This window comes from Tinamus guttatus, unplaced genomic scaffold (assembly GCF_059628265.1).
Source record: "Tinamus guttatus ecotype Peru unplaced genomic scaffold, ASM5962826v1 Tinamus_guttatus_pri_ptg000649l, whole genome shotgun sequence".
In the NCBI taxonomy this organism is placed as follows: domain Eukaryota; kingdom Metazoa; phylum Chordata; class Aves; order Tinamiformes; family Tinamidae; genus Tinamus; species Tinamus guttatus.
The window spans coordinates 1,647,303-1,674,911 of NW_028289183.1; the positions used below are offsets into that span (position 1 = coordinate 1,647,303).

At 45.1% G+C, this 27,609-nt stretch overlaps 1 protein-coding gene across 2 annotated transcripts; it reads right to left on the reverse strand.

Moving 5' to 3' along the window:
- Nucleotides 1–316: 316 nt before the first annotated feature.
- Nucleotides 317–27,094, reverse strand: SAP30BP (SAP30 binding protein). 2 transcript variants are annotated; one of them, XM_088535884.1, is made up of 11 exons: nucleotides 26,952–27,094; nucleotides 26,758–26,867; nucleotides 23,810–23,857; nucleotides 12,061–12,103; nucleotides 6,316–6,404; nucleotides 4,428–4,519; nucleotides 3,908–3,968; nucleotides 3,441–3,492; nucleotides 3,020–3,078; nucleotides 1,765–1,849; nucleotides 317–1,077 (listed from the first exon to the last, which is right to left on the reverse strand). In XM_088535884.1, exons 1-11 carry the CDS (start codon nucleotides 27,064–27,066, stop codon nucleotides 896–898), a joined length of 936 nt encoding a protein of 311 aa, XP_088392010.1. In that variant the 5' UTR covers nucleotides 27,067–27,094; the 3' UTR covers nucleotides 317–895. The 2 variants fall into 2 exon arrangements, with proteins under 2 accessions (XP_088392010.1, XP_088392009.1); XM_088535883.1 differs by lacking the exon at nucleotides 23,810–23,857 and having other exon boundaries at nucleotides 26,952–27,084.
- Nucleotides 27,095–27,609: the final 515 nt, after the last annotated feature.

Sequence of the window (27,609 nt, forward strand, 5' to 3'; positions counted from 1 at the left end):
AATATTTCACAACAGTGGAGCAAGCAGTAACCACTGCACGTGCACTCTGTGGTGCTTCACTATCCGCTCCAGACAGGCGGCATCACTGCCCAGGTCACTGGTGCTGCTCCCTGCTTGCTGCCCATGCCAACAGCAGAGTTCTCCGCACACATCTTGGCAAACGAGCTCACAAATTTGACCTCTACAGCTTCAGCACAGAAATCTCCACCCCTGCAAGATGCTAACAAGACCTATTTCAGTGCAGTTTCCTCAGGATTTCAGCTACTCAACACGTGGTCACTAAGACTTACTTACACAGATATGCACACAGACACAGATGTCAGTACTATACCAAAGACTGAGTCCACGTTCAGAGATGTAGATTGGTTCTCAAATCTCTGCTACACATTTAAACAAAGACACTGACCAACTGCCCCTGCTCTAGTTCCCTTGTGTCTTAGTGCATGTGAAGGAGCACATTGCACAAGCAGCAGCCCTTGACGAAGACCTGGAATACACAAGAATACTGACAGTCCTTCACTGCTTGCTTTAAAAAAAATAAAGAAAAAAGAAAAGGAAAACAAACTTGCAAAAAGGGTAAGAACCTTCGAGCCTGAAGAACGCAGCCATTTAATAAGGTAACTTTTACAAGTTGACTTTGCATGCCACCATCCTCCAGCACAGCACAGGCTGTGGTTCTCCCTGCAGCAGGAAAAGGCGGCGGCGTTTTGGGCATAGGTCCGTTCCTGCGGGCACGGAGCCGGCATGCCCGTGCCTGCCCCTGTCCTTCCAAATGGCAACTGTGGTCTGCTTCAAAGTCTTGTCATCTCCTACCGAAGGGGAAATCTTGCCCTCCCTTCTGAAGGCAACGGCTTCGACGATAACTCGGTCTGAAAACCCGAGCCCAGCACGCTAGTCACTGCTTTGCCTTTTTCACGATGGTGCCAACAGCAGAGATGACTGTAGTCTTGGATCCACTCGCGCTTGTTGTCACCGTGACAACACCTGGCAGCGTGGCGGTCGTGGTGAGGATGGTGGGCTGAGCTATTGTTGTTACAGGGATGGCCGAGTCCCACTTGCTCTTCCTCTTCTGTGCATCTGCACATTAGATTAGACAAAGCAAACAAGGATTAGCTAATTACTGTGCTAAGCATCACAGCCCTTAATAACACCTCTTCTTGTCAACTTTTAATTTTCATTTAATCTTTACCGCTGATTGACTAAACAACTCTCCCTTGCATTAGCTGCAGCACAAGCCCTCAGTAAATGATGAGGAAAAAAAAGACAATTAGAGGCATTTTATACTTCAAGAGTCAAACTCCACATCTGAACTCCAGCCAAATGAGACAGGTTCACTCCCTGCCCCAAAGCAAGTTTAGCTTTAACGGAGCACATGTATTTTGGTTCCTCAGGTATGTGCACAGGGCACTCGCAGGGTTTTCTCCAGTCCTCCCAGTTTAAGGAGACAGACCGTAGGCAGGAGAATCATTAACAGTCTGTTAACGGTTGTCCAAGAGATGCAGCAGTCCCAAGTGAACACAACAAGGGCAGCTGCAGATTTCTTGACCCACCAACAGGCATTTTCACTGCCTGGACTCCCCAAGGCCTTCGTTCCAGGACCCCCGTGGGATATGGGCACTAGAGGAAAGCTAATCTATAAGATCCTGGAAGAAACACTTCTCTTGTACTACATCTGCAATCAGTAAGGAGCTTTTAGAGTTTCCAGGATGCAATAACCCCAGCATTTCTCCAGATTAGCAGGTGCAGCCAAAACCAAGTCTTTACCTCCCACAGTGGTACTGGCTGTTGTGGTTGTTGTAGAGGCAGCGCTCGTCGTTGTCCCCTTTTTAGTACCAGTCACAAACTCAATCTGGGAGAGACACCAGGGAGAAAGGGGAGAAAAAAGTCAACATACACAGGTTTTTTTAATCTACTTTTTTTTACCCTAATCTACATCTTCAAATGTTGGATTTAAAGAATAGCAGAGACACTGGCCTCTGAGCTGAATGTCATGTAGGAAGACAGACATTCTCAGGCCAAAGTGCACTGAAGGCCTAATCATTAAGGGTCCTTGTGCTCGAGTTTCTAAGTTATATACCATAACAATGTGTTTAATTAGTAAAAACATAACGACTTGAAAACATGTTAGTTAGTATAAGCCTAAGGACTGGATGCAGTTTTTGGAGAATAAGGAAAGGTCTATATCTATATGGCATCTATAGGGTTGTATGCTTTTCCAAAGAAAAAGAGAAACTTTTAAGACACAAATTCCTATTTGTATGACTGCATCACAACAGGAAACCTACCAACAAGAATTACAACCACATGCAACCTCATATTTCCAAAACTGCAGATATGGGGAAGGAGGATGTAATCAGATAGCTGGGTTACAAAAAATAAAAATAAAAAAGGCAAACACAGAACAAGTAGCAAGATGTAGTATGCACTAGTAGCAAAAAATACCTCCAAATACTACTATTTAAGGAACCTTCTGCTAGGTTAGAGAGCCATCTGTACATTCAACAGTTTATTGATACCAGTCACTAATTTAAAGGCAACATTACCAAAGCAGAGGAATAAAGTCTTCCAGAGCACACCTGTACTCTTAGCAAGGGGCACAGAAGCACACACAAAACACTCCCAAGTTAAAGAACAGAAATCAGATTCTGGCTCTCAGTGAGATTTGATGAGTAATTTAAGCTGTATTAGGCTATGCAACCAGGCATAGTTTGGTTCTTTATGCAATATCTTGCCTTTATCTGGCTTACTGAGCACCATTTTGGGTGCTCTGGTTTAAAGCATGAACAGAAGGGAAACCAGTGGAATAAATGGCCTAAAGAAATGGATGTATAAGGGAAGGCAAAAGAAATTGATCTGTGCAGTTTGCAAAAAACATGCAGGAAGAAAGGACAGAGCCAGAGGAGGAAAATGCATTAGCACAGAGGACAGTCCATAGGAAACAGCAAAGCAACAAAACAAAATTCAGCAAGGAAACTAGAAATGTGCCTCACTCCCATAGCTTTTGGTTTTGGACAGCTACCTTTGTGCGCTCCTTCTTGGCCTTCTCCAATTTGTCCATTTCAATCTTCTGTGCTTTAGCTGAGAAAAATGAGAAAACAGACACTGGAATCAGTAAAAACTCTGCCATTCTTCCACCATGAAAAATCAAAAATAACTTCAAACTGTGTATAGACAACTGAATTGCTAAGAAATCACCTTCTCTGAGCAAAGCATTACTGCACTAGATTAATGATTTAAGATATGAAGAAGTTAAAACAGCAGTTTAAATGAGAGGGCTTTCCAGATTGATGAAGCATCAATAAAATTCAGGCACATTCAACCAGAATGAAGCAGTGCAAAAGCCTGACACCTTTTCTCTTATAAAGACAGTAAAGGTTCCAGTGCATTTCAGTATAACCACAAAAAATGAAAGAGCTAAGACAAAAGAAATGATGAATTACCTAGTGCCTCATAATAGGAATCCTCTGACCAGCCATGAGGATCAAACATGTCCTAAAAGGAGAAAAAAGTCACATCAAGGCTATTTTGACAAAGAATCTAGTTCTAAAATGCTATGTGTTTCTGTTCACGGATGGTATTCCATTTCAAATCTTTTGAAATGCCATGTTCTGTTGTGATTGGAAAGAACATTTTTGAAACCAAGTGGGTTCTCAGATAAGATATGTATTTCTCTGTTGTTTCTGTGTTCTGTCACTCTCTGTGTCATATATAACCATATTTTTCAGCAAGGTGTTAGCTCAGAGTCCTTACAGCAAAGATGGAGACACTGGGGCCCAGCATCACATGTCTTAAAACTAACATTCCCTTGAAGGAAAGCAGCAGACTCAAGAGAGCAAAGCCAAGAATTCATATGTCCTTGCATCATCTTTTACCCTCTCCCTCGCCTGTCAGAAGTATTGCACCTCACCTTTGGATAATTTGTGCCAAGTTCATCGATTGAACAAAACTGGATCAGTTTTTCATAGATGCTGCAAAGGAAAGATGAGAGTTGAGTTCCAGCTCGCTCATTTAAATTTAGATGTTTCACATTTATTAGCAAGACACTCTCTTCACAATATAACATTAAAATCAGAACCCAGGCTGTTTTGCTCTCTGATGTAGGCAGCATGCTCCCAAGTGCAGTAATCTCACTTCCTCCAAAAATTAATCTCACATCTCCCAGAGCAATCTGAAATGAGCTATACAAAAAACTTGCACATTAAATGGGCTTAAAATCCAACTGGCATGACAAGTCAAGATGCTGCCACACAGAATGCCAAAGAGCTTTGCTGTTTCAGTTACTATTGAACTATGCTTTTTACAATTTTGTAAGCAATTCTACTGCTTGCTCAGGAACTCATTTCTACTATAATACCAGTAGCAAAGAGAAAAATTCTTGTAGCTTATTGTGTGGTACTTTGGCCACACAGGAAAGGATGATGGCTCACCTGGGGTTGCGGAACTCCTTTTTCCTTTGAATGATATAATTCATATCCATGCCCTCTTTCATTTTTCTCTCATACAGCTTTTGAATTTTATCCTAAGGGAGCAAGATTGCAGAGTGAATATAAGAATGAGGAGCAACACTAGCAAAGCACAAATGTGAAAACAAGCCAGCTGGACCAGTGACATCTTTACATGGAGCAAAGATTGCAGCTCTCCCCCAGGGCCAGCTCAGTTTTGGGGTCAAACCAAGGGAATGCATGCATTCTTCTCTGCCCTCTCTTTAAAATACCAATATGATTCACATCTGTAATGTCCACGGATTTAGAGCTATTAGGTCACATTTACAATGGGGAAGACTCTCTTTGGTAGAGTTCAAGACAGTTTATTAGAGGAAGAAGCTGACAGAAGCAACAAATCAACACTGAAAGACTCAGAACAGTGAGTTTCCAAAGAACAATCCCATCTTTTTGCTCCGAGTCTTCTAAGATGTGGTTTGACCTGCTAACAGAGGATAAGTTCTACTTTGATTTAACCCAGTAAACTACAGTCAAAAGGGAAGGTGCCTGCTGTATTCTCTGCATTCCTCAGATCTAACACACTCAGTAACTCATTGATGTCAGAACAAGAAAACTCTGCCGCAGCATAACAGAACTCCTGGGTGCGTCTAGATATGCCACACAGAAGAAAAGGCTGATTCAGGTGGTGAGTCAGTCACTCTGAATCACCCTAGTGACTCGCTTTGTAGAGGTTTCCAGAAGTCCTTTTTAACTCCTATTTCGATCAGGTAGATAAATGCAGATAAAACTCAAATGGATGGTAACATCCATTTGGATGGAAACTGCAGCCACTGCTCTTTCCACCTATCCTGGAAAGGAGTTTTGTTATACACAGAAGTCTGCAGAACATCTCCCAGAAGCACCACAAGCCAAGCTCTGTCAGTGGAAGGTAGCTCAAGTTTGTTACTTCTGCTCTAAAGCAGATGCTTCTTACCTGAGCAGTAAGGAAGGTACCATTAAACACAAACACAGCTCCCTTACAGTTTTCATTTTGGACAGATGTAAGACAAGAAGCCATCAGCAAATGGGTGGACTAACTCCTTTATATAAGCACAATGCAGGCTGGATACAGGGAATACTATAACCGGACGTTAAAATTCCTGCTAGATGCAACCACAACCAGAGCCTCATTTAATAACATCGTAAATCCAAGATCTGTAGGACTGGCAAGTCAAGTGCATAGCAAGAGCTTTTTGTAAGTCAAACTGATTAGAAAAACAACTTACATCACAAGGCAAAGTTGAGATGCTCAGGGAAGTGAACTGTGATAGTCTTAAACTGATAATTATTGCAATTATTTGGGCATGCACCAGAAAAAATAAGCATTTGTTTTCCTTCACTGCCTCTGGGTCACTAGCCTTCCCTCCAAATGTTTATCATCTAGAGATATGTAGGTGGAAAAGGAATCTAGTTAATGCTGCCTCAACTTTTCCAGTTAGGGGATTCTCAGGCCCATGTAGAAAAACAATGATTTGTTCTCTCCTACAGAGCTGAATTTGCTGAGGTAAGAGGATGGCAGCCTTCACAGTAAACATTGCTTCTGTATCACTGCTGGAATCAAGAGCCATTTTAATGCACAAGTGACCCACACAGACTGTGGAGAACAGCATAAAGCTAAATTTGAGGCTCCTAAACTAGAATTGCTGCCAAGTCTAAAGCATTAAAACAGTGCATTCAAAAAAAATCAGTATTTTTGTTTAAAACAGCTTTTTTTAAACAGCTTTAATGCTGGATTTTTGATGTGCACAAAAATATTAAGAGTTCTCTGAGACCCCTGACACACTGAGATACAAACCTCTTGAGCAAAATGAAGTGGAAAAGAAGTTATACCAACCTGTAAGTGGTTAGAGCATCTGCCAGGAGGCTCAGGTGGGATTTTGATCTCATCAGGAGACATATTCCTCACTCTCTCTGAAAAAGAGGCTGCAGAGAACAAACTGGGCATCAGTTCCAGCAAAACTAATGCAATTAAAGACAAATTTCCTGACTTGCATGGACTTCTGTCTTTGCTAGTGCTAGGCTATCACAGAGAACCAATGTGTAAATTTGAGAGGAATGTTGTAAACTGCTAGTCATGGTATTTTGAAAGTGCTGTTAAAGTAGTGTTTAACCTAAAGGTTGGATCACTGGTAGAACCATGTGTGATGTTGGCACCCAATATTGACATCTAACTTATTCTGTAGCTTGGTGTTATTTAATATCGAGTCTTTCCACCTGGAGTGAAAGTGTGAAAAGCAGATCCTTAAAGACACAAGACCTGCAGGGGAGAAAAATGTAGGTTCATTATATATCCTCAACACGGTACACGCTGAGCTTTCCACTACTCCAGATCACCCATACGTTCTTTAAAATCCTGCTCTGAAGAGCCTGGATAACCTGGACTCTCTGGTGAGACCTTGGACAAGATATTTTTGCAGGGAGAGCTGGACTCTGCATCTGAGGAGGCAGAAAATGAACCCACTCCAGCCTGGCCTACTGCTATGCTTGGGGCGCTAACCAGTTTGGATCCCGTTTGCTTCAACGTTTACCTATGAGTCAAAATGGTTCAAAAAGCAAACACCCCTCAGCAGAGCTGTCAGGAGTTAACCACAAGAAGCAACGTTTCATCCTTAAGTTAATATTTTCTTAATGGCCACTTTAACTGCTTACAGATCAGACCATTCCTAAAAAGAGCAGCTCGTGCTCTGGGGTCGAGGACAAACCTCTGCAGCGTGAAGGCTCCCAGCCAACTGCTGGTGCTGGGATACCCCTTTCCAAGCATGGAAATCCCATTGCAGTTTCCTGGTCAAGTCCTGGAGCAGAATTTCAGGCTACTTTTAAGCAGTCAGGTTTATTTTCAGCCACAGTTAATGTGACACATGCCAGATGGGCACGGTCTATGCGTGCGTGGGCAGGGGGAAGACCCATCACCAGCAGAGAAGGCAAATGAAGACACTCACATCGAGAGCTCCTTGACAGCACAGTCTTGTGTAAAAACTGAACTGACTGAACTGCAGTCCCAGCACATTCAATTCAGCTCCTTTCAGTGAAGGCCAGAAGGGCCCAGAGGGCAGCCCTTGGTATTTGAGCAGAACACAGTACCCCACGTGGCAGCACGGACCATCAGAGAGCTGAGGTTACAGATAATCAGCACTATGCGTGTTCAGTGCCGCTCCAGTTCCCTGCTCTTTTGTAAAAATGTAAAGCAATAAGGACAAAATCCATTCGGGACACCAAGCTGGAAGGTGACCACTTGTTTTATTGATAAGGATGTCACTGAGGGTTAAATTCTTCAGCAGTTGCTAGAAAGGAAGAGAAAGTCTCCTTTGGTATTTACTAAGAGGGTGCCTCTATAGCGAAGGGAAAGCTTGCCAGAGTCCCTACAGAAAAGCTGAGGCTCCTTTACAACAAGGCAGACATTTGTTAGAGGTTACAGCTGCTGGCACGATGGGGAAGTCTCTGATTTAATGAGAATTTTGGGAACTCAGAGAAGCAGTTGCAAACAGACAGAAATGACAGCACACCAGGCTTCCAGGAAAGCCAAGATTCACAATATCAACAATAAAATATTAAAATTAGGCTAAGAGGCCACTAACTGAAGTCTGAACTTGAAAAAAGCTTAAAGAAAAAGCCTAGCGCTCAGACTAGACCCCACAGCCTCCTGAGCTTCTCTGCAGATGAGCAGAGAAGTCATGAAGAAACATCTAAGGGAAGGAGAACTCTGGCCTCATATCAACTGAGGCACCAAGGGCAAGATCTAGGCTGCTCGAACCATATGAAAACAAATCAATTATACTGGTAAGGGGAATTGTGTCTTCTAATAGCTTTTAAGGAACTGGAATTTAGACATCTTTGTCCATTGCAATCCCCCCGTGACTGCACAGGGCTGAGGACTGGGTCGGCAGCAGGGCTACGTGTGCTGCTGCACCTCCCAAGCTGAGCACACACAAACACTCATCATTGCTCAGTTATTTCAGCACATCGCAGTCAGACTGAGGCCACATCATTAGGAAGAAAAGCAGGAGTTTAACCCCTTCAGGTTTGTTTACCGCAAGAAAACACACATCACTTGTGCCCTTGAGCAGTCCCTAGACTCGCTCTGCAAACGGGCATCCACGTGGCTGATTCCACAGCCTTTTTCCAGTGGCCATTGCCCTGGACATGGCTTGGATCATTGCTCCAGGGGAACGTGGAAGTGGTGCAGGTATCAACCCCCAGGTGCTACGTAACAGGTCTCGTGTTTTCAAAGCCCCAAGCAAATGGGCATTCTGCTCCCAGCAGCTTTTTCCTGCACATATAGCAGCAAATGCAAACGAAGAGCTAATGCCAAGGTGTGTCCTCACAGGATACATGCAACTATTTTGTGCATCCTGTTATTTCTGCCAAGATCAAAGCTTTACTTCTGCATGAGTCAGAGGCAGTGACAGTGGCTGCAGGTTCCAATTGGGCCTGCAATTTGCTGGCTCACAGCCCAAAGGATCTCCACTTGGGGACTATCGGAAGCTGGCTGTTGGCATGATTAATCACCATGGCACACCCAAGTTCTGACTAAAAATGAGTAAACAGCTTTACCTGCACTAGGAATCTGACTGGGAGAAGAACATTTTTAAGAAACAGGTCCCAGACCAGATCCTATGAGTCAGCTGGGGGTTCAGGACAGCAGGATCACGGCAGTGTCAGGTCAGCAACTCAAAGCATCCTCCTGTTGAGGAGAGAGGTGGAGGAGGCCACTCTTGCTCCATTCATTCACAGACTGACCTAAAAGCTAAACAACCTCAGCACTATATGGAATAGAAACTCATGGTTTTGGTGTAGCAGGAGTGGGAAGGCAGAGATATCCAGCTGGTCCTGAAGTCTGAGGAGGCCAATGCACGACCAGATACTAGGACACACTGCAGAAAGATTCAGAATTTCAGTAGCCAGCACACTACTACTGCAATTTGCTTACCAGAGATCTGGAAAAGACAGGTGATTAAATGACAGATTTAGCCTGGTTCAGTTTCAGATGGGTGGGTTATTTGGGTAGTACAGTGGGCAGAATAAAGACACAACAAAAGCAGGACAGAAGAGACTGGAGTGCAACGTGCCACACTGCAGAGAGGACAATGCCATGGGGCAACTGGTCAGGGTGCTTCTTCCAGAAAATGACTGTTCACAGGCTGAGACACAGGCCCAACAGCACATGCTGGAGCCCCACTTCCAGCAAATGGTTAAGCAGCTTTGCTTAGTGCAGCAAGGACCAACAAATGAATGATCCTGAGGGCAGCAGCGAGCATGAGAGCAGCTGGCAGTACTGGACAGTCTGGGGTAGGGGTGATAGGACGATCTGGTAACTCACCTCGTCTCAGTGCTCTCAGTGAGCAACACTGCTGCCCAGGTAGCACCAACAACCTCGTCCCTTTCCAAGTTCCCCTAGAAACATGCAAACCAGCAGAGCCTGCTCTCTAAGACCACATTCTTTGGCATTCTCATCAAGTCTGCTTGGCAGAAGCCAGGCCGTGTGGGTTTCTGCTCTCCTGGCACCAAAACGGCCAAAGCGCAGGGAAGAATCCGAGGCAACAACATGCCAGTGAGTCACCCATCCATGAAAGGACACCAGTTTCCCCGACCGCTCCGTGGGCTGAGAAATGCACAGAAAGACCAGCATTTCAGCCGTATTTTCTGCCGTTATCAACGCTGACTTTGTGTTTAGATATCCTAAGGGCAGGAGAGGACATTTCTTATAGGCCAAAAGGTAAACAAAGCTATGCTGGAGAAAAAAAAAAATAATAATAATAAAAAGCCCTGGGATAACAAGTCCGTCCTAAAAGTATTATTTTGCAAGGCTACAGGAAACAGCAAACAGAGGTGTGCTGTCAGTAACATGGACTCTTTAGAGTAGGGCAAAAATGAGGACGATGCATGGATGAAGAAATTTAATAAAGAAGGTCCACCTATAGCCCTTTTGCAACCAGAACAGTAACTGCTGGAAAGCTCCCTTTTCATTGCACCATCAGGATAAGTCAGGGTACCCGTGCCTCTCCCAGCTGCTTGGTTTTGGTGTTTCCTACACCAGCCCTAGTGCTCCCCTGGCAGGCACAGAGCACACGAGGGAATGGATCCAGCTGGCAGCCTCATAGGGAGGAGGAGGAAAGACAAGGAGATGTGGGGTGGGGAGAAGGTAGATGTCTGCTGGCTCCGTCTCCCCATCGAGCTCCCAGCACACAGACACTGCCATGTGCACCGGGAAGGCAGGACAAACACTGCTCTTGGCAGGAGCCTGTATTTGTGCTGCGCTTAAGCGGCTGGAGAGCCAAGAACTTAGTGTGTGAAGGTGACAAGTGGCCAGGTTATCCGAGAAGGGCATTTCTTTCAATAAAGAAAGCAGTTCTGAGAAACTAAGGAAGACTTACACTTCCACATACAGATACCAGACAGAACTCTAGACCTCTAGATTGCACCAATTACTCACTTTGGGTCAGGAAAAACCTCTATCTTTTTCCATTCAAGAACTCTAAGCCTCTAAAAGCCTTAGCTTCCAGGAAGGGAGTGGTTCTTATATTACACCAACAACACAGCTCTTGCAACAGTTCCTTTTCAACTAGATAAGATAGGGTTTGATTCAAGTGAACTGCAGAATCCTGCATGGCAAATATTCCAGGCCCAGGTAACCTGCCTGCCCTGTGTGCAGCTTTCAAACTTGGGATAAGGAGAAAAAAAAAAAAAAAAAAAAAGTTCAATCTCCTGATCTTCCACAGATGGGGAAATCTCTGGGGAAGAGGGGGACTACTGCAGAGCTTTACTTGCATGCAGAAAACAGAAAGACAATTGCTGTTCAAGTATTCTTACCTTAATCCTAATCTCATTTTTGTTTCCTGGGTGCATTTTAGAGTAAATCAGCGGTTTGCACAAAGAGCTCTGTTGCATTTGGTGATAAGGCTGGTTAAGGGAGTTTTGCCCTCTAAGGGCAAATATACTTGTATAAGAATCAGTTTGATACAGAGTCTAGGCAGGTCATTGGAAAAGGACCTAAATCCAAAAATTTAATGATGGTTTCTTTACTCGTCATTTATTACAGTATCATCACATGATACTACACAACTGTACTAACAACCTCAGGAACAAAGGGCTAGTTTGAGATGGTCAGAACATCAACATAAAATACAACAGCACTTTCTACATAGTCCCACACAAGGCAAGCAGAATATACTATTTCTAGCTGCTTACAATGGATTTTCCAAGAGTTTGTTCTAAACCTAATCACGGTGCAATGAATAAGTCAGACATCACAAAAATCAAATGGTTTTCAAGAAACTTTAGAAGGCAGATATGTGGTGCTGTGTCAATGCATTAGCTATGAAACACTGCATGGATCACATGTAAGCAGGGATACAAGTTTGTGAAACCACGGGGCAGGGAAAAAGAAAGCATCTGTCATCGTTCCTGGTTACAGTGGCTCCAGAGGCTACCTGGGCTATATTGTTTTTAAGCTCATCTGGAAAAACACCAGTGTGGCCCAACACATATTGGTTACAAGAGGGTGGACCTCTAGTATCTAGTTCAAATACATGTGAATGAACAAACACTTCTTGTGAATGAATAAATACTTCAGTGAACTTACCAACTAGCTCCTGGGGATCTCTTTTCTCCAGTTCTGAGAATTCCTGGGAGGAAAGGAGAAGTAGATTTTAATTAAGGTATGCTTTTGACAGGAGAAAAAAAAAAGAAAAAAAGCTATACTGGCCATTTGTTTAGAAATATACACATTACTTCTAGGACAAAGGAATAGAAATGAAGAATAAAATGCAAGTTATTAACAGGGCAATGTCTGCACCATGGAATCTCAAAGCCTTACAGGATACTCTATTTCCTTCCAAAGCTAGAGTCTAAATTTAATCAAATATTTAAGGCTGTTTCTGCGAGTCCTGAGCACTGAGCTGCTTTTCAGTTCCATGAAAACTGCTGTACTTGAAGGCTTTTCCTCACAACAGACAAAACCATGGGCACTTCATATCCCATGCCCAGCCTCTGCCCAAGAGGTGCTGCTTTAGAGCACAGCCAGTGAAACACGAGCTGGATCCAGCCCACAAAAGGTGACCTAGAGCTCGGGAATGCCCCCCGCTAAGCCAGGCCAGCGGGATGTGATCCCTACAGCAACACCAGGGCCAGGGTGCTGGCACTCCAGAGCAGCATCGCGCGCTGCAGACACCCCGTGTCCACGCTCCGCTCAGTGGCCCAGGCCACAGAGGTCTCCCAGGGTGCCAGGATTCCCTTCTATGTTCATACCTTTCAGGGCTGTGGCTAATAAACCCTCCCAGAATCAACGCCTGCAGCAAATACAGACACCCTATTCCCACTTTGGAAGGCTTCTGTTATCCATCTCCTCTTGCCATCTCCTCTCCAGGAGCAATACAACAGATTTGCAGTACCAGCAAACTAAGGGCAAGCTCAAATAAATGGGGAAGGTCTTTCAATATTGCAACACAGACTAATCCATTCTCTGTAACATGGATACAAATTAAAGGCAGCTTCAGCTGGGGGAGCGCAGCAGGTGCCAGCAACAGCTTCTGCTAAGAAGGGGCTGTTTGGATAAGGTAGGATAAGGAATTCCTCAAGATACCTCCGCTAGGTTGCAACCAAATGTCTCTAAACTTCAGACAGACCCCAGGAGAGCCACGAGTAAGATCAAGTTCTGCACAAGTTAGGCTTCCAAACCAGTATCAGCTGTACCCTAACATTGTCCTCTCCCCGCTCCCTCCCAAAGGCTTTTTGTGACTCACTGGGCTGTGTGTCACAAATTCCTCCGGGCTCCGAACACTGCAGCTATTCATTCAACCTGACATGGCCATAATGCTGCCTCCTTGCTGCTTAGTAACAGCTCTTGAACCCCCCTCGTCTGCTCCGCTCCATTTCCAAGCAGGTGAGAGGTGCCCTGGGTGCACACGGAGAGAGGAGGAGCAGGACAAGGTCGCCCAGCCAGTTGGGGAACGTGCTCGGTGAAACTCATTGCGAAAAGCTACCCGGTTCCAGAGAGCCAGAGCCCTGCAGGAGTAGAAAACACACATTCTTTTGGAGGCACTAGCTGCTTTGGGGCACTGTTTATAGCCCTCCATGAAAAAAAGCACTGTCTCTCCACTGGGAGCACAAAAAACCCACAAGGCTAATGCTATTTTAGCAAGTACATGAAGGAACACACAATTTCTTGCTGGCCAGCTGGCTGTGAACCAGCCCGCTCTGCGGCCCCGGACACTCCAACACGCCTGGGTCAGCCTGTTAACACATCTTCTCCCAGGGGTTTCCAAAAGAACAACAGAAGCAGAAAGAGTTAAACAGAAATATGATAATTCAATCAAAAAAACTAAGGGCATGCCAGAAAGATGAGCCCCAGATGGGGATTCGGGCAAGGCAGGTTGTGTTCTCCAGACCTGCAAGACGCTGCATTAACACGGGGAACCTCAGGTGCCTCCACCTGATGAGCCTCATCAGTGGAAAGGGTGGGTTTCTGCAGTAATTAACAGATTGCTGTGCAGGACACCCTTGGATGAGCACACAAGTGTTGCAAGCAGGCTGGGGAGCCCAGAGAGCTCCACACGCAAGGGAAGCAGCGGCGCAGACCGTGCACGCACCGCACTTAAACACTCAGACAACAGACTGCTTTAGTTCCTGGAGGAGGAGATGTTTCTACAATGCATTTCTCACCTGCGATTCACAGACAGCAAACACATATTTGGAAGGATGGAAGGAGGGAACTGTGTTGGCCTCATCCTTAGGCGGATTAAAGTCTACAGCTGATGTTACTTGGAAGTTTTTGTTACATAGCCCCCCTTCCCTTTCAGTCTATATCCCCAAACACTCACTGGTCCTTACTCTTATGCAGCACTGTGTTTCATTACTCTGCTATCCTACCTCTCACCCTCCAAGCGCACCAAGGCAAGAGAAAAATCCTCAAAACAAATTTATGAAGTACATCCTTAAGGAACTCAACAGCACAAATTCAAGCGCGTTAGGTACTACCCGCCCTCAAAAACAGAGCAAATTAATAATGCAACCTTAGCAGGATTGCAGGGCCCTTCACTGTATTTCTGAAGTTTTCTAAAGCCCATTTTAAAGTCTCTTGTAGCTCTCTGGAGCCAGCACCAAATGCACCAACATCGTTGTCAGGGAACAGCTTAATATTCCAAGAAATAACTTGATAGCCAAAACCTCTCTAAATATTTATCCTAGCCTTAAATATTCCTCTAAAATGACAGACATGCTAAACAGTAAGCTGCATGGGCTTCCAGCACTGTAAGTTTTTCAGCACCAGAGGGGAATTTAGCCTTTAAGTTGAATCCTGGAGCAACAGCCAGAGTCAGCGCCAGGCCCATGAGGCTGCAGCTGGGTGTTCACCTGCCCCAGCCACCTCCACCCATTTCAACACAGCCGCTCCAGCAAGCCCCATCTCTGCATCCTGAGGACACAGCCAAAACACCAGAAACCCTAGAGCTACAGCAGGCGAAAGAAAACAAGTTCACTAACGTCTTACAGCCGCACCTCACTGCCCAGGGGATATGGAATCTGTTTACTGGGGAGTTATTGCTTACCTACACCCACCACTCCATGATTTGCAAGCTGAAGACAGCAACATGGCTTGTCATTAAGGCAGGTTTCTTTCAAGACCCAGATGTCTTCAAAAAACAAAGGGATGATGGATCCTCCTAGGGCACTTGTTCGTATTTGTTCAGTTCACTGTTCAACACTACAGCAGACAAGTATCAACAGTTTGACTGAGGGCCTACAGTCCAAAAACCTTGGGGAATTAGCCAAAAAAGCATCCTACACGAACCTCTTCACAGTTATCTAACATTGCTTTGGTAGTGAATTGAGCCAGTGCACACAACAAGCAAATATTCCTGCAGGGAGGCTTAACTGGAACTGCCTAAAGGTGCCCACAGCAAGAGCACCCATAGGGGAGGCAGTACCACGGACCCACCATGCCCGACATCACCACTTCAGCAGGACGCGTCAGGCCCGTTGTCCTGGTATCTTCAATGTGGCTTCTACAAGGTTTTCAAAACCAGGTTTTCTACCTGGTTTTCCAAAGTCTCACTTCAGCTACTTTCAGACTGGGGCACATGTTAAAACCCATGGGGTAATTAGGAAAGAGGGCTTTTTAAGAGAAAATAAATTTTTTTCTGTAGGTCTGATCGTAAGTGAAGTTGAATTAGAACCACAGAGTGGAGGAATGAGATACAGTAATTATTGCACAGCTCCTTTTTGTTGTGAAAGGAGCAACATTTTAGACAAAACATTTGTACAGGAGTTCCAAAGCATTTAAACAATGGAAAAATTTTGGTTCCCTCCCAAATCGAGTAGAGAAGTTACTTAAATCCAATGAGGACAAGCTGATCTTTTTGCAGATTAAGGTATCACCACTACTCACAGGACCATGCAACAGCATCTTGCCCAAAGCACAAAAATCAAACCAAAGAGTGGTACCATACAGGGAAAATTATACTCCAAATCTCACTATCTAAATTACTAAATGAAAGTTATTACAGCCTTTATGCATCCCAGCTTGTGCATAAGTGCATTTTGCTTAAAGCTGCCATCCTACTAAAGTGAAATATGGACTATCTTTTCAGCCATAGAGTTTCGCCATTAAGTTACATTAAAAAAAAGGCTCTGCTCAGGTTCCACAGAAAAGAAAAACAAGGGCACACGGTCCTCCCAGTGTGGAGCAGGCTAACGGAAGGAAACAGAAACAATACGAATCCAAGACTGAAGAATTCAAGCTTGGAAAGGTTTGTCCAAAACACTTTTATTTAATGGAAAGAGTAGTGTTATTTACAACAATGCTAAATCCTTCCTGAAACAACCTCCGTAAATCCAGTATGTGAAGTTCACACTGGACGCTGGCCTTAACTGTTGCCAAAAGGCAAAACCAACCAATTGCTCACAGGAGCAGCTGCAAATGTTAGTGCAGGCATGTTCCAAGCGTGAGGAGAAACAGTCATACAGGGAGAGAAAAGTGGGGAAAAAGAGAAAGTCGGTTTTAAACAAGTTACAGTTTGTAAGAAACAGAAGTTGATACCAGATTTGTCACCATGCAGTTGCTTTCCTAGCCTTGCAGCCCACTTAGCCCTTCACCTTCCTATTTTCCCTCCAACACACTCACTTCCAGTTAACATTAAAAATAAAAAACACAAGAAGTTGGGAAGCAGCCGCAGTCCCTCCAGTGCATCCCAACAGCAATTCCTCTGCTCCGGGGACAGGCACTGCTGCTGCTTGGCAGAACTTGCTCTCTATTTCACCCATTTGCAATTAAACAAGGAAACATGACTCGTTTTAGCCTGACACCCACACAATATAAAGGCTAAAACCCCTGTTTTTATCCTGGTGGGCTGTGGATTGATTTGAAGATGTTCACACCAAGAACTGTTCAGCACAGTCATTTGAGCAGTAACCAGAGTAGCTGTTTTAAGCACAGGGACTTACCTGCTGCCACCACGGTTATTACAGTGAACTTCCCTCACCTGGGCAAGTGCCAGTGATATTTTTTTTTTCCCCTATTTTTCCTCCTCTCCACAACTCATACCCTCCCCTGTAGTCCTAAAACATCAACAGCCTCTTTTGGCTGCGTGTGATGGAAAATCTCTCACTCAGCACAAATTGTGAGAACAGTGGGCTAAGCTGATGGGGGAGATAGCGCTGCCAGAGCACGCAGAGGAGCCACTCAAACACAGGCAGGAGGAAAAAGATTCATCAACATGTTGAACCTCTCTAATCTTTGCACCTTGCAATATTTTTTTTAACATGTTAGCAATTATGTTCTTGCTTTTCTACAAGATCAGAAGTGCTAAAATGTAGGGGAAAAAACAGAAACTTTTAATATTAAAAGTGTATGGCATGTCTTGGCTACCAGATCTGCCTGATCTTAACACCATACAAGGCACAAGACAGCAAGCAATGGGGGCCAAGTTGCACCCATGAGTGTGAAGAAAAAGCAAGAGAACTGAAGGATAGAAATTGTATTCCCCTCACCCCCTTTATTTTATTTATTTTTAAGTTTTTTGGTATTGTGAGAGGAGAATCCCAAGAGAAACCTCCAAGCAAGCCCATTTCCTACAGCCATATCCTGTTTGCCAGCTCGGACACACAGCTCCAGGCAAACTGCCCATTATTAGATGAGAAATTTAACCAAGCAAAGGGAGAAAACTGCCAGGACCAACGTCTAGATACTCAGAACAGCACAGCAGGTCAGGAATAAGCCACCTCTAGGAAACACCACTGCGCACTATTTGTCCAAACCTCTCCATGTCAAGATGCCAGGGATGTTGCGGACAGAGAGAGGGAAGGAAGAACAGAAAGAGGGAAGGAAAAACAACACAGGAAAGAGTCAACTCCTGAGACATTCCTCAAGCATCTTATCAAAACAAAGAGCATGTGTAGCTGACACTGCCTTTCATTTCTAAGCTAAATTAAATCTCTGAAAATCTATCTACACTCATTCCAAATTATATGACAAAACACCAAAAAACAAACTCCAGCCAAGATCTGGCAAAGTGCTTCAGTGAGAAAATGAGTTAGAAGGGAATTTTCATGGCCAAAAAGGCCTTTAAATAGCTTCTCTGAAACTTGATCCCCTTCACCTGACACGCTATCTCAGAAGTTGACAGGGACTTTTGTTTCGAGCAATTTCCACTCAAGGAAGTGAACACCAGGACTCTTTGCTTTCCATGCTGAAGTACAGCTAATGCCAGTCTTGTTATAATGTGTCCCAAAGCCACACGCTTCAGTTCCCTGCTTCCTTCCTCATCTCACTCCACTTTGGACTTCCAGGGAGCTCTCCAAGTTGAACACCAGCAGACAAGGACCTGTCCATAGCACAGGCATCTGCCAGGAGACAGGGGTGCAAATATACAGGCAACCTGCACAACGAGTGTCCTACCTGGACAGCCAACCCACCCTCAGCCCATTAGAGCAGAGGAGTCAGCAACCGCCACACGCTGAACCCACCCAGCAGCAAAGTGCTCTGCAGGCTCCATCAGAAGCTAGAAAACCCCATGAGAGGTTCATTGCTTCACAGAGTCCATAAGTTCTGCTTTTAAATCATTTGTGTTTCCAAAAACACACAGGAATTCACAAATTAAACACCACCAATGCGTGCTGGGGCCTCAGGGGGCCTTACCCTGAGGCCTTAAGCATTTTATTTTTGCAGATTGTTGCAGGGAAGAATCAAGCAGAAGGTGAAGCTGGACTGGGAAATAACCTAAGGCTCAACAGCAGCAAGGGAGAGGGTCAAGAACACTGACAAAATTAACTTCTAAGCAAGATTTCTTCCCAAGTATTTTGTACTGAAAATCCTGCTTCCTGGGTTAGAGGCAAGCTACAAAAGCAAGTACCATCATCAGGAAAACTGCTCCTCCAGGAGTGGATTCCGTGGAGATTTTTCAGTTTTTTTGCTGGAAGAAGCTCCTATCTGGTGTTTGCTGGCATTTGAGACCATCTGTCTGTCTGGGCTGAGACTCCAGGACTCTCACTCCAACAGGCACCAACATGCAAGTTTAGAGCAGCCTGTTTCAACCCCACAAAGAAAAAACTGCAACAAAAAATGGAGCGTACACCTTTACCAGGGGAAACACACAAGGAAAGCAGCTCCAAAAAGGCCTTTTCTTCCCATGTAAAGACAAACAGAAAGAGCCTGACTCTTCCTTTGGAGGAAAGCAAGCCCCACCTGTGTCAGTCATCTGTGGTATTCGGCACCGCGGGGAGCGAGGGGTCTGTTGCAGCATGTATGCCCGGCGGGGAGGAAGGCACAAACACGTCTTTGCACATGTCTCATCCCCCAAATAGCTCACGAGCTGGATTCAAGCCAGCAGCTCTGAAGTAGGTAAGTCAGCAATGCTCTGATCCACCTCCCTTGCAGGCAGGCAGGGCTGCAGGCAGAGGCACTTCTGGGGAGAAGGGGCAAACCCCCTCCAAAATCTTGCACGTTGGTTCCCTGCGAAGAAAACTGTTTAACCACCGATTTCCCCTGCAAGAACTAAGGTGAACTACCTAAAAAGTGAGCATCTGCAGAGCCAACAGCTGTTTTCATGTTTGAGCACTCATTTTAACCGCGCAGCCCACACACTAGAAGGTGAATTACTGCACTCCCCCTAAAGGCCTTCCATGCACAGCGCTGCCTGCTGCAGTGCCGAACGGCCCAGCTCCACCAGCACGAGCACCAGAAAGCAGCTCACCAAGTCTGAAACGAGGGAAAACTCTGTCAAGTCGCAAGTGCAGGCAATATTTTCTACAGGCAGATTAAAAGCAAGGAAGATGAAGCTTTTGCAGGATAAGACCATTCTGCAGCTGCAATGGTTACCACCTTAAGCTTCAGCCTGTGCTCACAGGCAAAGAAATTAGCTTGCCAGTGGTTTGTTTCCCACTAATTTTATTCCTCAAAATACAATTTGCACTTCAAAAGAATTCACAACGATGCATATAGCACTGCCATCTGTAACAGAAGGTCATTTTTGAAATATAGGTGCTCTTGGGTCAGTTCCATCCCATAGATGCCAAAATACTAACCTGGGTAGTATCAAAAAGCAAGGGAGGGGTGGAGAAATAATAAAATTTGACTCTGATAAAGACAGAGAGCCTTTCCATGCTGCACTACTCGCGTGAGACGGTTATATCAGCAATTTATTGAACCAAGTTTTCCCCAAATACACTTCCCCCTCCTCATTCAGAGTAGGGCAGTTACATTTAGGTCAAAGTTACTGAGCAGGTTCAGGCAGGCTAAGATTCTGGTTTCACAAATGTGTCTTGATTGCAGAAATACTAATATGCCTTAGCAAATAAAGTTAAAGAGACAGCACTATTGCAAACAGACCCATTTACTGATTCTTATAGCCTCATTTTTACACCTGAAATCAGTATTTTTTTTTATTTCAACAGACAAGTTAATGGGCAGCAACATAAGCACTGTGACCCAAATTCTCTAAATATTGGTATACACCCATGTATCACAATACATGAAATTATTTTACAGGCAGTCTGGGTCAATAAAAGATCAACAAATCTTAATATTATCAACCGCTACTACTTTGCTATGCTCAGGAATGCAGCATTTCTTTTAAAACTTGACACTTTTTTGCTGCTTCTAAAAGATCCCACTTTGGCTGCCTCTCAATTCAACAGCAGAAGCAGGGAGCGCCATAAGACAAAAGGAAACCAAAAATACCAAGGCAGTTACCTGCTTTCAGACACTGTTACCATGTGTCAGGCATTCACTTGCAAAGGGAGTGGCAATATTTAATCAACTTCCCTGTGCTGGCTAGTTCGGATACTGTAATCAAGGCTGGAGAGTTAATGATTCCCCCCCACCGTATGCGAAGCACAAGGGCTGGGTTGTGGCCTTGAGCACCACCTGCAACCTGCTATTTCCCCATCCCGACGATGCGACACCACAGGACCCACCAGGTAAGGCCTGGAGCACCAGTTCAGAGCTTCGCCCAAGATTTATTTTGCTTCTTCCTGCAGGGCCGGTTCATTAGTGAGCCCCGAGGGTTGTATTTTGCTCCTATGCCAAGGCTGCTGCCGGCAGGAGCCCAAGCAAACTGCACACACCGCACAGCCCTTTAACTCTTGTCACTCCAAGCCACAACAAATGCCACACAACAGATTTCAGACCAGCAGTCACAGGCTCTAATTTTTAAAATCCACAGTTCCATCATCTGAGGAGGGGACATAGAGCCCATCTCGACTGCAGGACATAATCCCTTTAACATCATCTCTTTGCCAGCAACTTCTGCCAAGCATTTCTTTTCCCCCTCTCAGCAAAGTCTTTTATTTCTGAGGTTCTTTCAAGGCAGTAGCATGTTTGCAACAAGTGACCACTACTTTTTTTTAGGTTTGAATCTCCTGCTTTCCATGTGTCCCTGACTCGCTTCAAACAAACAGGACAGCTGTGTATTGGACTATCTTACTTCAATTCAAGAAGAAGATACTGCTTTTTGCTATAGGCATTTAATGTTCAGGACTGATTCAGAGGTGCTCAGGAACAGAGTATCCTACGGGGCAAAAGTCTACTCTGGAAGAATATTTAAGCTTCAGCAATCATCTCCTCCTGACACTCCCATTTCTCGGGCAGGTTTATAGAAAACCTCAACTTATCTCCCGAGGCTATTGAGAAAACAGCAGCCTGACATCATAGGAGTGTCTGAACTTGAAAAAAGCTCATCTGAACTTGCTGCCCAGCAGAAGAAACAGGAAGGCTGCAGCCCCATCCAGCCCTCAGCACTGCCTTGGTCCCTGGTGAGCACCAAGGGCTGCCAAAGGGGACGGAAATGCCCCCTTCATCAATAGCAACAAGGCAAGCTCATTGTACTCAAAATAAAATATGGAAGTTAATGCAACCAGCATTGCCTCACTGTTAAAACTGTCAGAGCTTTTAATCTCTTCAGTCTATACCCATAACTAACAAAAAGTGAGCTCTATAGCTTCTGTGTTTGCTACTGTTCAAGTCCACAGCAAGGCCAAATCACAGGACACAGCAGGTACATGGGAACTCCTCTGTGTGGTTTGACAGTTAGAATTGTCCTGGTTAATTATCCAATTAAGACACAAGCTCAGTGTAACTCATTTACCTTCTATTCTGGGGTGAAAACAGCAGAAACAATGTGGGATGAATGTTCAGGCCTTATAAGCAGCTCTGTAATTAACTGATCAGTTGCAGCACTTCAGTCTCAGGCATAACAGCTTTTTGAAGGACTGGTCTTCTGACACAATTAGGTTCAAACCCTGGAAAAGTCCTAGTCACAAATGAATAACCTATTCTATCTATTCAGACACGTCTCCAGATCTGTGATTTCTTAAATGAAATTCATACAGCAAGAACAATTTCAATACTCAGCTGGAACAAAAGGGAGAGTTATCCAAAAGCGAGTTAATCAAGCTCCCTACTTCCTGCCACACCTTGGATTTACCATAACCACAACTGAAGCTCTCAGCACAACGAGCGGAGCCAGGAGAACACTGCCACTTGGTGGAAAAGAGCAACAGGAAACACAGGCTACTGCTCTGAGAAACATCACTGCAAAGCTAATCTTCCACTCGCCAGATTTCCCAACAAGGTGCTTAGCACAAGCTGTGCCCCATGTGATGGTTCACAGCAACACGCCTGCCCTATCGTCAACACAGCACGGGCACGGCTGGCAGTGTCATGCAGCAAACTGCAGTGTGCTTCTTTCTCACTCCTTCCAGGGCCTACTGACTATTTAGCTGGATTTTTAGGAAGTCCAGGAGGTTATTGCCTTTTTTTTTTTTTTTTTTAACTTATGTCTAAAGACCATTAGTAAGGGCAATATAGAAGTCTGAAACCAAAGTCCAGCTCGGACTCCCTGCTATCTTTACCAAATCATCTCCTTTAGAGAATACATTTTCTTTAAAGAGAGGAAAAAATCAGGTTTGAGTACTCAGAAGTTCCTACTGCAGGGTATATCCAAGGTACCAGGCATTTGATTCCCTAGATTAAACTGAAATGCTGCTTCATTGCTGCATGTAACCCTTCTCTGGAAGGGCAAAGTTTATCTGCACAATAACATGTAAAATCATCCCACAAAAGCCTTGTATTAAGTGGTCTACAGAACTTCAGCTTGCAGCATGGCTCTGTGCTTTTCTCAGCAAAGTTTAAAGATGCTCTGCAGCCTCGAAGAAGCCTCTGGGTAACAAAAAGACCTTTTAATCATTATTCACTCAATATTCCACAAGACTTCCCATACTGCATGGGGAACTGATTTGACACAGAAACCACAGCATATTTCTCTGCAAGTGAATAAACACCTATTATTCAGAAGACATGAGATGTAATTCTAGAATAAACGGGACTTCAATTATTCACATAGGTAGGGTAGCTTCATTTGATAATTTTTTTAATACAAAGTTTGTCAAACGACCTTATTGGAAATGACAGAGAAGGAGGCATTTGAGCTGTCATGTTTCCTGATCTCCAGGAGTACAAGATCACTTATTCATCGATTTGTTTTTCAACTAATGGTGATCAGAAACAATAAGAGAATTCTGTAGACTACTACATCTTGTTGATCTATGCAAAATAGGTGAGATGCAGAAAGTCAACTTCAGATCTTAATGAGAAGACCCAGTTCATGAGTCCAGAACCAGGATCCTCACATTATTCAGTCCATAGTCTAACCTTTGGCAGAAGGCATATTTTAAAGTCTTACAAAAATCATGTTGCAGGTTATAAAAAAAAAAAAAAAAAAAGTATGAAAGCAGCTACAGAAGATCACACACCAAAAACCCAAAAACAACCCATGTTGTGAAGATTTACTCCTCTTGTACTGAGCTTCCCCCCACCACCACACCACCACACTTCCAAATACCTTCTGGTCACCAGCCTCAGGTTTTTCAGTCTCTGAATCGTCATCTTCCTACAAGACAAGAATTTACAGGATTAAGCTTAAAGAGCAGCCTTGGCAAGTTACTGTACTTTCAGCAAAGGGCTTGCAAACAGCAGCCCAGCAGAAATCCGAGACTTTTCCCAAAAGTTAGTTTTGTACCACCCACTTACAAAGGGAAAGTCCTGCAATTTTGAAAATCAGCAGGAGCTGGGGCTTTTTTTTATTTGTTTAAGCAAAAGAATCACTAATTGGCAGACACCCACAGAACTCATGAAACTCCTGGATGCTCAAAACTAGGAAGTAAGAAACAACAGAACTAGGGAGAAAAAAAAGAAAAAAAAAAAAAAAAAAGCACTTGTCACTTCATTATTCAGTCTTTCCGTTTTGGGGGGCTTTTTTTGCACTTACTCCTGTTCAGCAACTCACAGAAAAAGCAGCAGTTGCAAAGACCTACTAAACTCCCAAGCACCCATCAGTAACACAGAGGACACAGTTCCAAGGCCCCAAAGCCCCAGTGATGGCAGCTGGCACCACATCTTTCTTAGTTGTGCACAGTAGCCTTATTTGCAGCTCATAAACTTGTACAGAATGGTATGACCAACACTTAAGTCTTTTTCCCCTCCTTATGTCCAGATATAAGCTGGAGAGTTGGGCAAACTTCTGCCCTGTGAGAGCTTAAAAGTCAAGACTACTTGAAAAACCTCTAAGCTGTAAGTCAGTGACAGTTCTGGTCCCACCTAATAGCTAAGCAATGTCCCACTGCCCCATCAGCTACTTCACTGGAGATCCTACAATGTTTCTTATGATTCTAAATATAAATCGCATTTGAGGAGCAGAAGAATTTTTCATGACTCAAATGGCTTTTTCTCCAAACTTTGCCATTCAATTTCAACATGAGCCCCAAAACAATGAAGTGTTTCAGCTTCAAAAAGGAGTGGGGGGACTACAAGCAACCAAAAGGAAGGGTTTATAGTGAGGTGGCCACTTCAGGGTGTTAACACACAAGCAAGTTCTGTCAAGGCAGCTAGAGAGTGATCCTGCAATACTGTCAGTAAGTTCTAACTGTGTGAAATAACATGTATATCCCACAGATTATCATATCCCTTTTTAATTCCAGTTTCTCTGTTTACCTTTCTGGAACGTGTACATTTGTCAATAATTTAGGCTTGTCAGCCAAAGTTTAATAAAAGCATAAAACAAGAAAAGTAGTACCAAGTAACTCAGTGCTTAATCACAACTCAGATTCCCCTCCACACTCCCCCTTAGTAAAAAGATAAGCTATTTTCAACAGAGCAGTAGTGAATCAAGTCATTCATGTTAGAGATGAGCAGCTGAAACCAATCCAAACCCTACTATAACCTCATAAGCAATGGCTCTAAAACTAAAAACATGTTACAGAGGAGAACAGAAAAAAAATAACTAAATAAAGAGGTTTTTCAAACATGGTTAACGTAGCCAATAAAAGGACAAAAGCATTTTGGTTAAAAAACTCAAGATATGCAGAGTCCAACTTGCACTGCTTTCTAAAAACAACTAAAAAAGTCAATATACGCTACTAGTACATGTAAATTCAAGGATACTCTTGATTTTGGTCAAATATATGAGACACCCGCATTGCCCTCCTGCAACAAGACTAGATAGGAAGCACCCTGAGTAACAAGTCCAGACCTGCACTGATCTGCAGTGTGAGTGACTACAGACACAAGACAGGACCATGGACTAACCACAGGAGTAACGTGAGCAGTCGTTGTCACCTGGACTGCATCCTGCAGCTCTCGGGTGAGGGACAGCTGAGCCTATACTGCAAAGCATGCAGGTCATAAAGATACCCTGTCTATGCACCTATTTGTTGATGCTATTCATAACCGTCCTTAAACACCATCTGGTTCCTATCTGCCACTTAGCTTTAAACTGAAAAAAATCTCATTGAAAGAGATTCTTAAAGTTTTGGAGGAAAAACACCACACACTTTTGATGAACATCCAGAATGTACCCCTTAAATCTGGCTACCAGCTATATGTCCTTTAAGCAGAAATAGAATTAAATTAAAAATAAGAACAAAACCCAGCTCTTTTGCTTTCTACCAGTGAATCACTAATAGCAGAATAGCACCTGGGAGAAACAGGTGCTATTGCCTTCTTGTAAAGGAATAGCCTAAATACACAAACCAGATTTCAATGAAAAAGACTTACAGAAGCAGCATCTTATTTCCCTCCTCTGCAGGGTGGTCACAAAAAATAAAGTAAAGGTAAGGTAACACGTCCTTATCACTGTGACAGGTAGCAGGTTGATGGGAAAGAAAGAAAGGAGACAACAGCTCCTCCAAGAAGCCTTCTTGTTTTGCTCCAGCAGCCCCATGACAAACCTATTTATCCTTTTGGGGAGTTTAGCTACTTTTATACATAGTGAACTTCACACCCTGCTTCACCACACACCACTTATCTCAGTATTAAGATGCTATTAGAGACATGCCATGCATCGGTGACAAATAAAAGCCACTCGCACCTAGACAGGACACTGCTACATCAAGATGATCCAGTGCAGCGAGCCAAGTCATAGACAAAGGAGTAACTTGGGAGATTGAACAACTTTCTTCTTTTTCATACTCCGGGTGACCATGCTACAATGTGCTCCTCTTACAAGATTCTAGTAAATGCTATTTCTACTTAAAAATACATTACCTTGGGCATGATTGTTGATCTATAACTGCCTTTTTTTCCCCCCTAAAGAGCCAAACTGAGTCAGTAACAAACATGCGCTGTGCCAAACTGTGCATGGGTTTCAAAGCGAATGTCTTGGACTGGGAAATAAAAGGAAAGGGACGAAGGCTCCCAGGAGGCGCCGCAGCAGCGGGCAGGGCAGCCGGGCTCCAGGCCGGGCCGCGGCTCAGGACCTTTCCCGGGTGAGCCCCAGGGCTGGGAGCTACTTACAGACTGCCTGCTGTTCTCGTCCTCCTCCTCCTCGTAGCCGTCCTCGTCGCCGTCCAGGCGGGTGAAGTCGTCGTCCCCGTAGCCCACGGAGACGAGGCCGCCCTTCTCCCCTGCGGGGCGAGAGGGCCATGAGGGGCGGGCGGCGGGCGCGCGAGGCCCGCGCGCGGGAGGCCCGGGCGGGGGGACGCACTCACCCGCGGCGGCCCCGCCGTCGCTGCCGGCGCCGCCGGCCTCGCTGTCCGACTCGGGGTCTGAATCCTCGGCGTAAACCGCGAGCGACGACAGGACGCTCCGCTTCGCCGCCGCCATCTTCTGCCCGCGCCGGGAGCGCTTCCGGCGCGCGGCGATGACGCCACAGCGCGGTCGCCATAGCAACACCCTTCCCCATTCCCCCTCCTCCCGCCTCAAAGAGGCTCCCGTTAATCCGTTGTCAGAGCGGGGCGGGATGGATAACCCGGCGACGGGCGAAGCAGGGCACCCCGCGGGAAGGGGAGGATAAAAACGTGCGGCTTGGGTTTTTTGGGAGGATTTTTTTTTTTGGAGGGGGGCGCTGGCCCTTTAAGGGGTGCTGCTGACGTGATCGCGCTGCGCCGCGGCAGCACCTGCCGGACCGGGAGCAAGTGCGGGGCGCGGGGGCCGGGGGGGAGGGGCGCGCGGAGGGATACGGGGACTGGGGGCGGGGGGGAGGGATCCAGGAATTTGGGGAGGGGGGGACGGATCCGGGTCCCGCACCCCGCGCGGAGGGATCGGAGGGGGCCGCGGGAGGGGGGGTGGCGCTGGGGCCCCCCGGGGGCTCCTCGGCGGGCGCCGCGGCTGACGGTGCCGCGCGCCGCCCGTTGCAGCGGCGCCGGG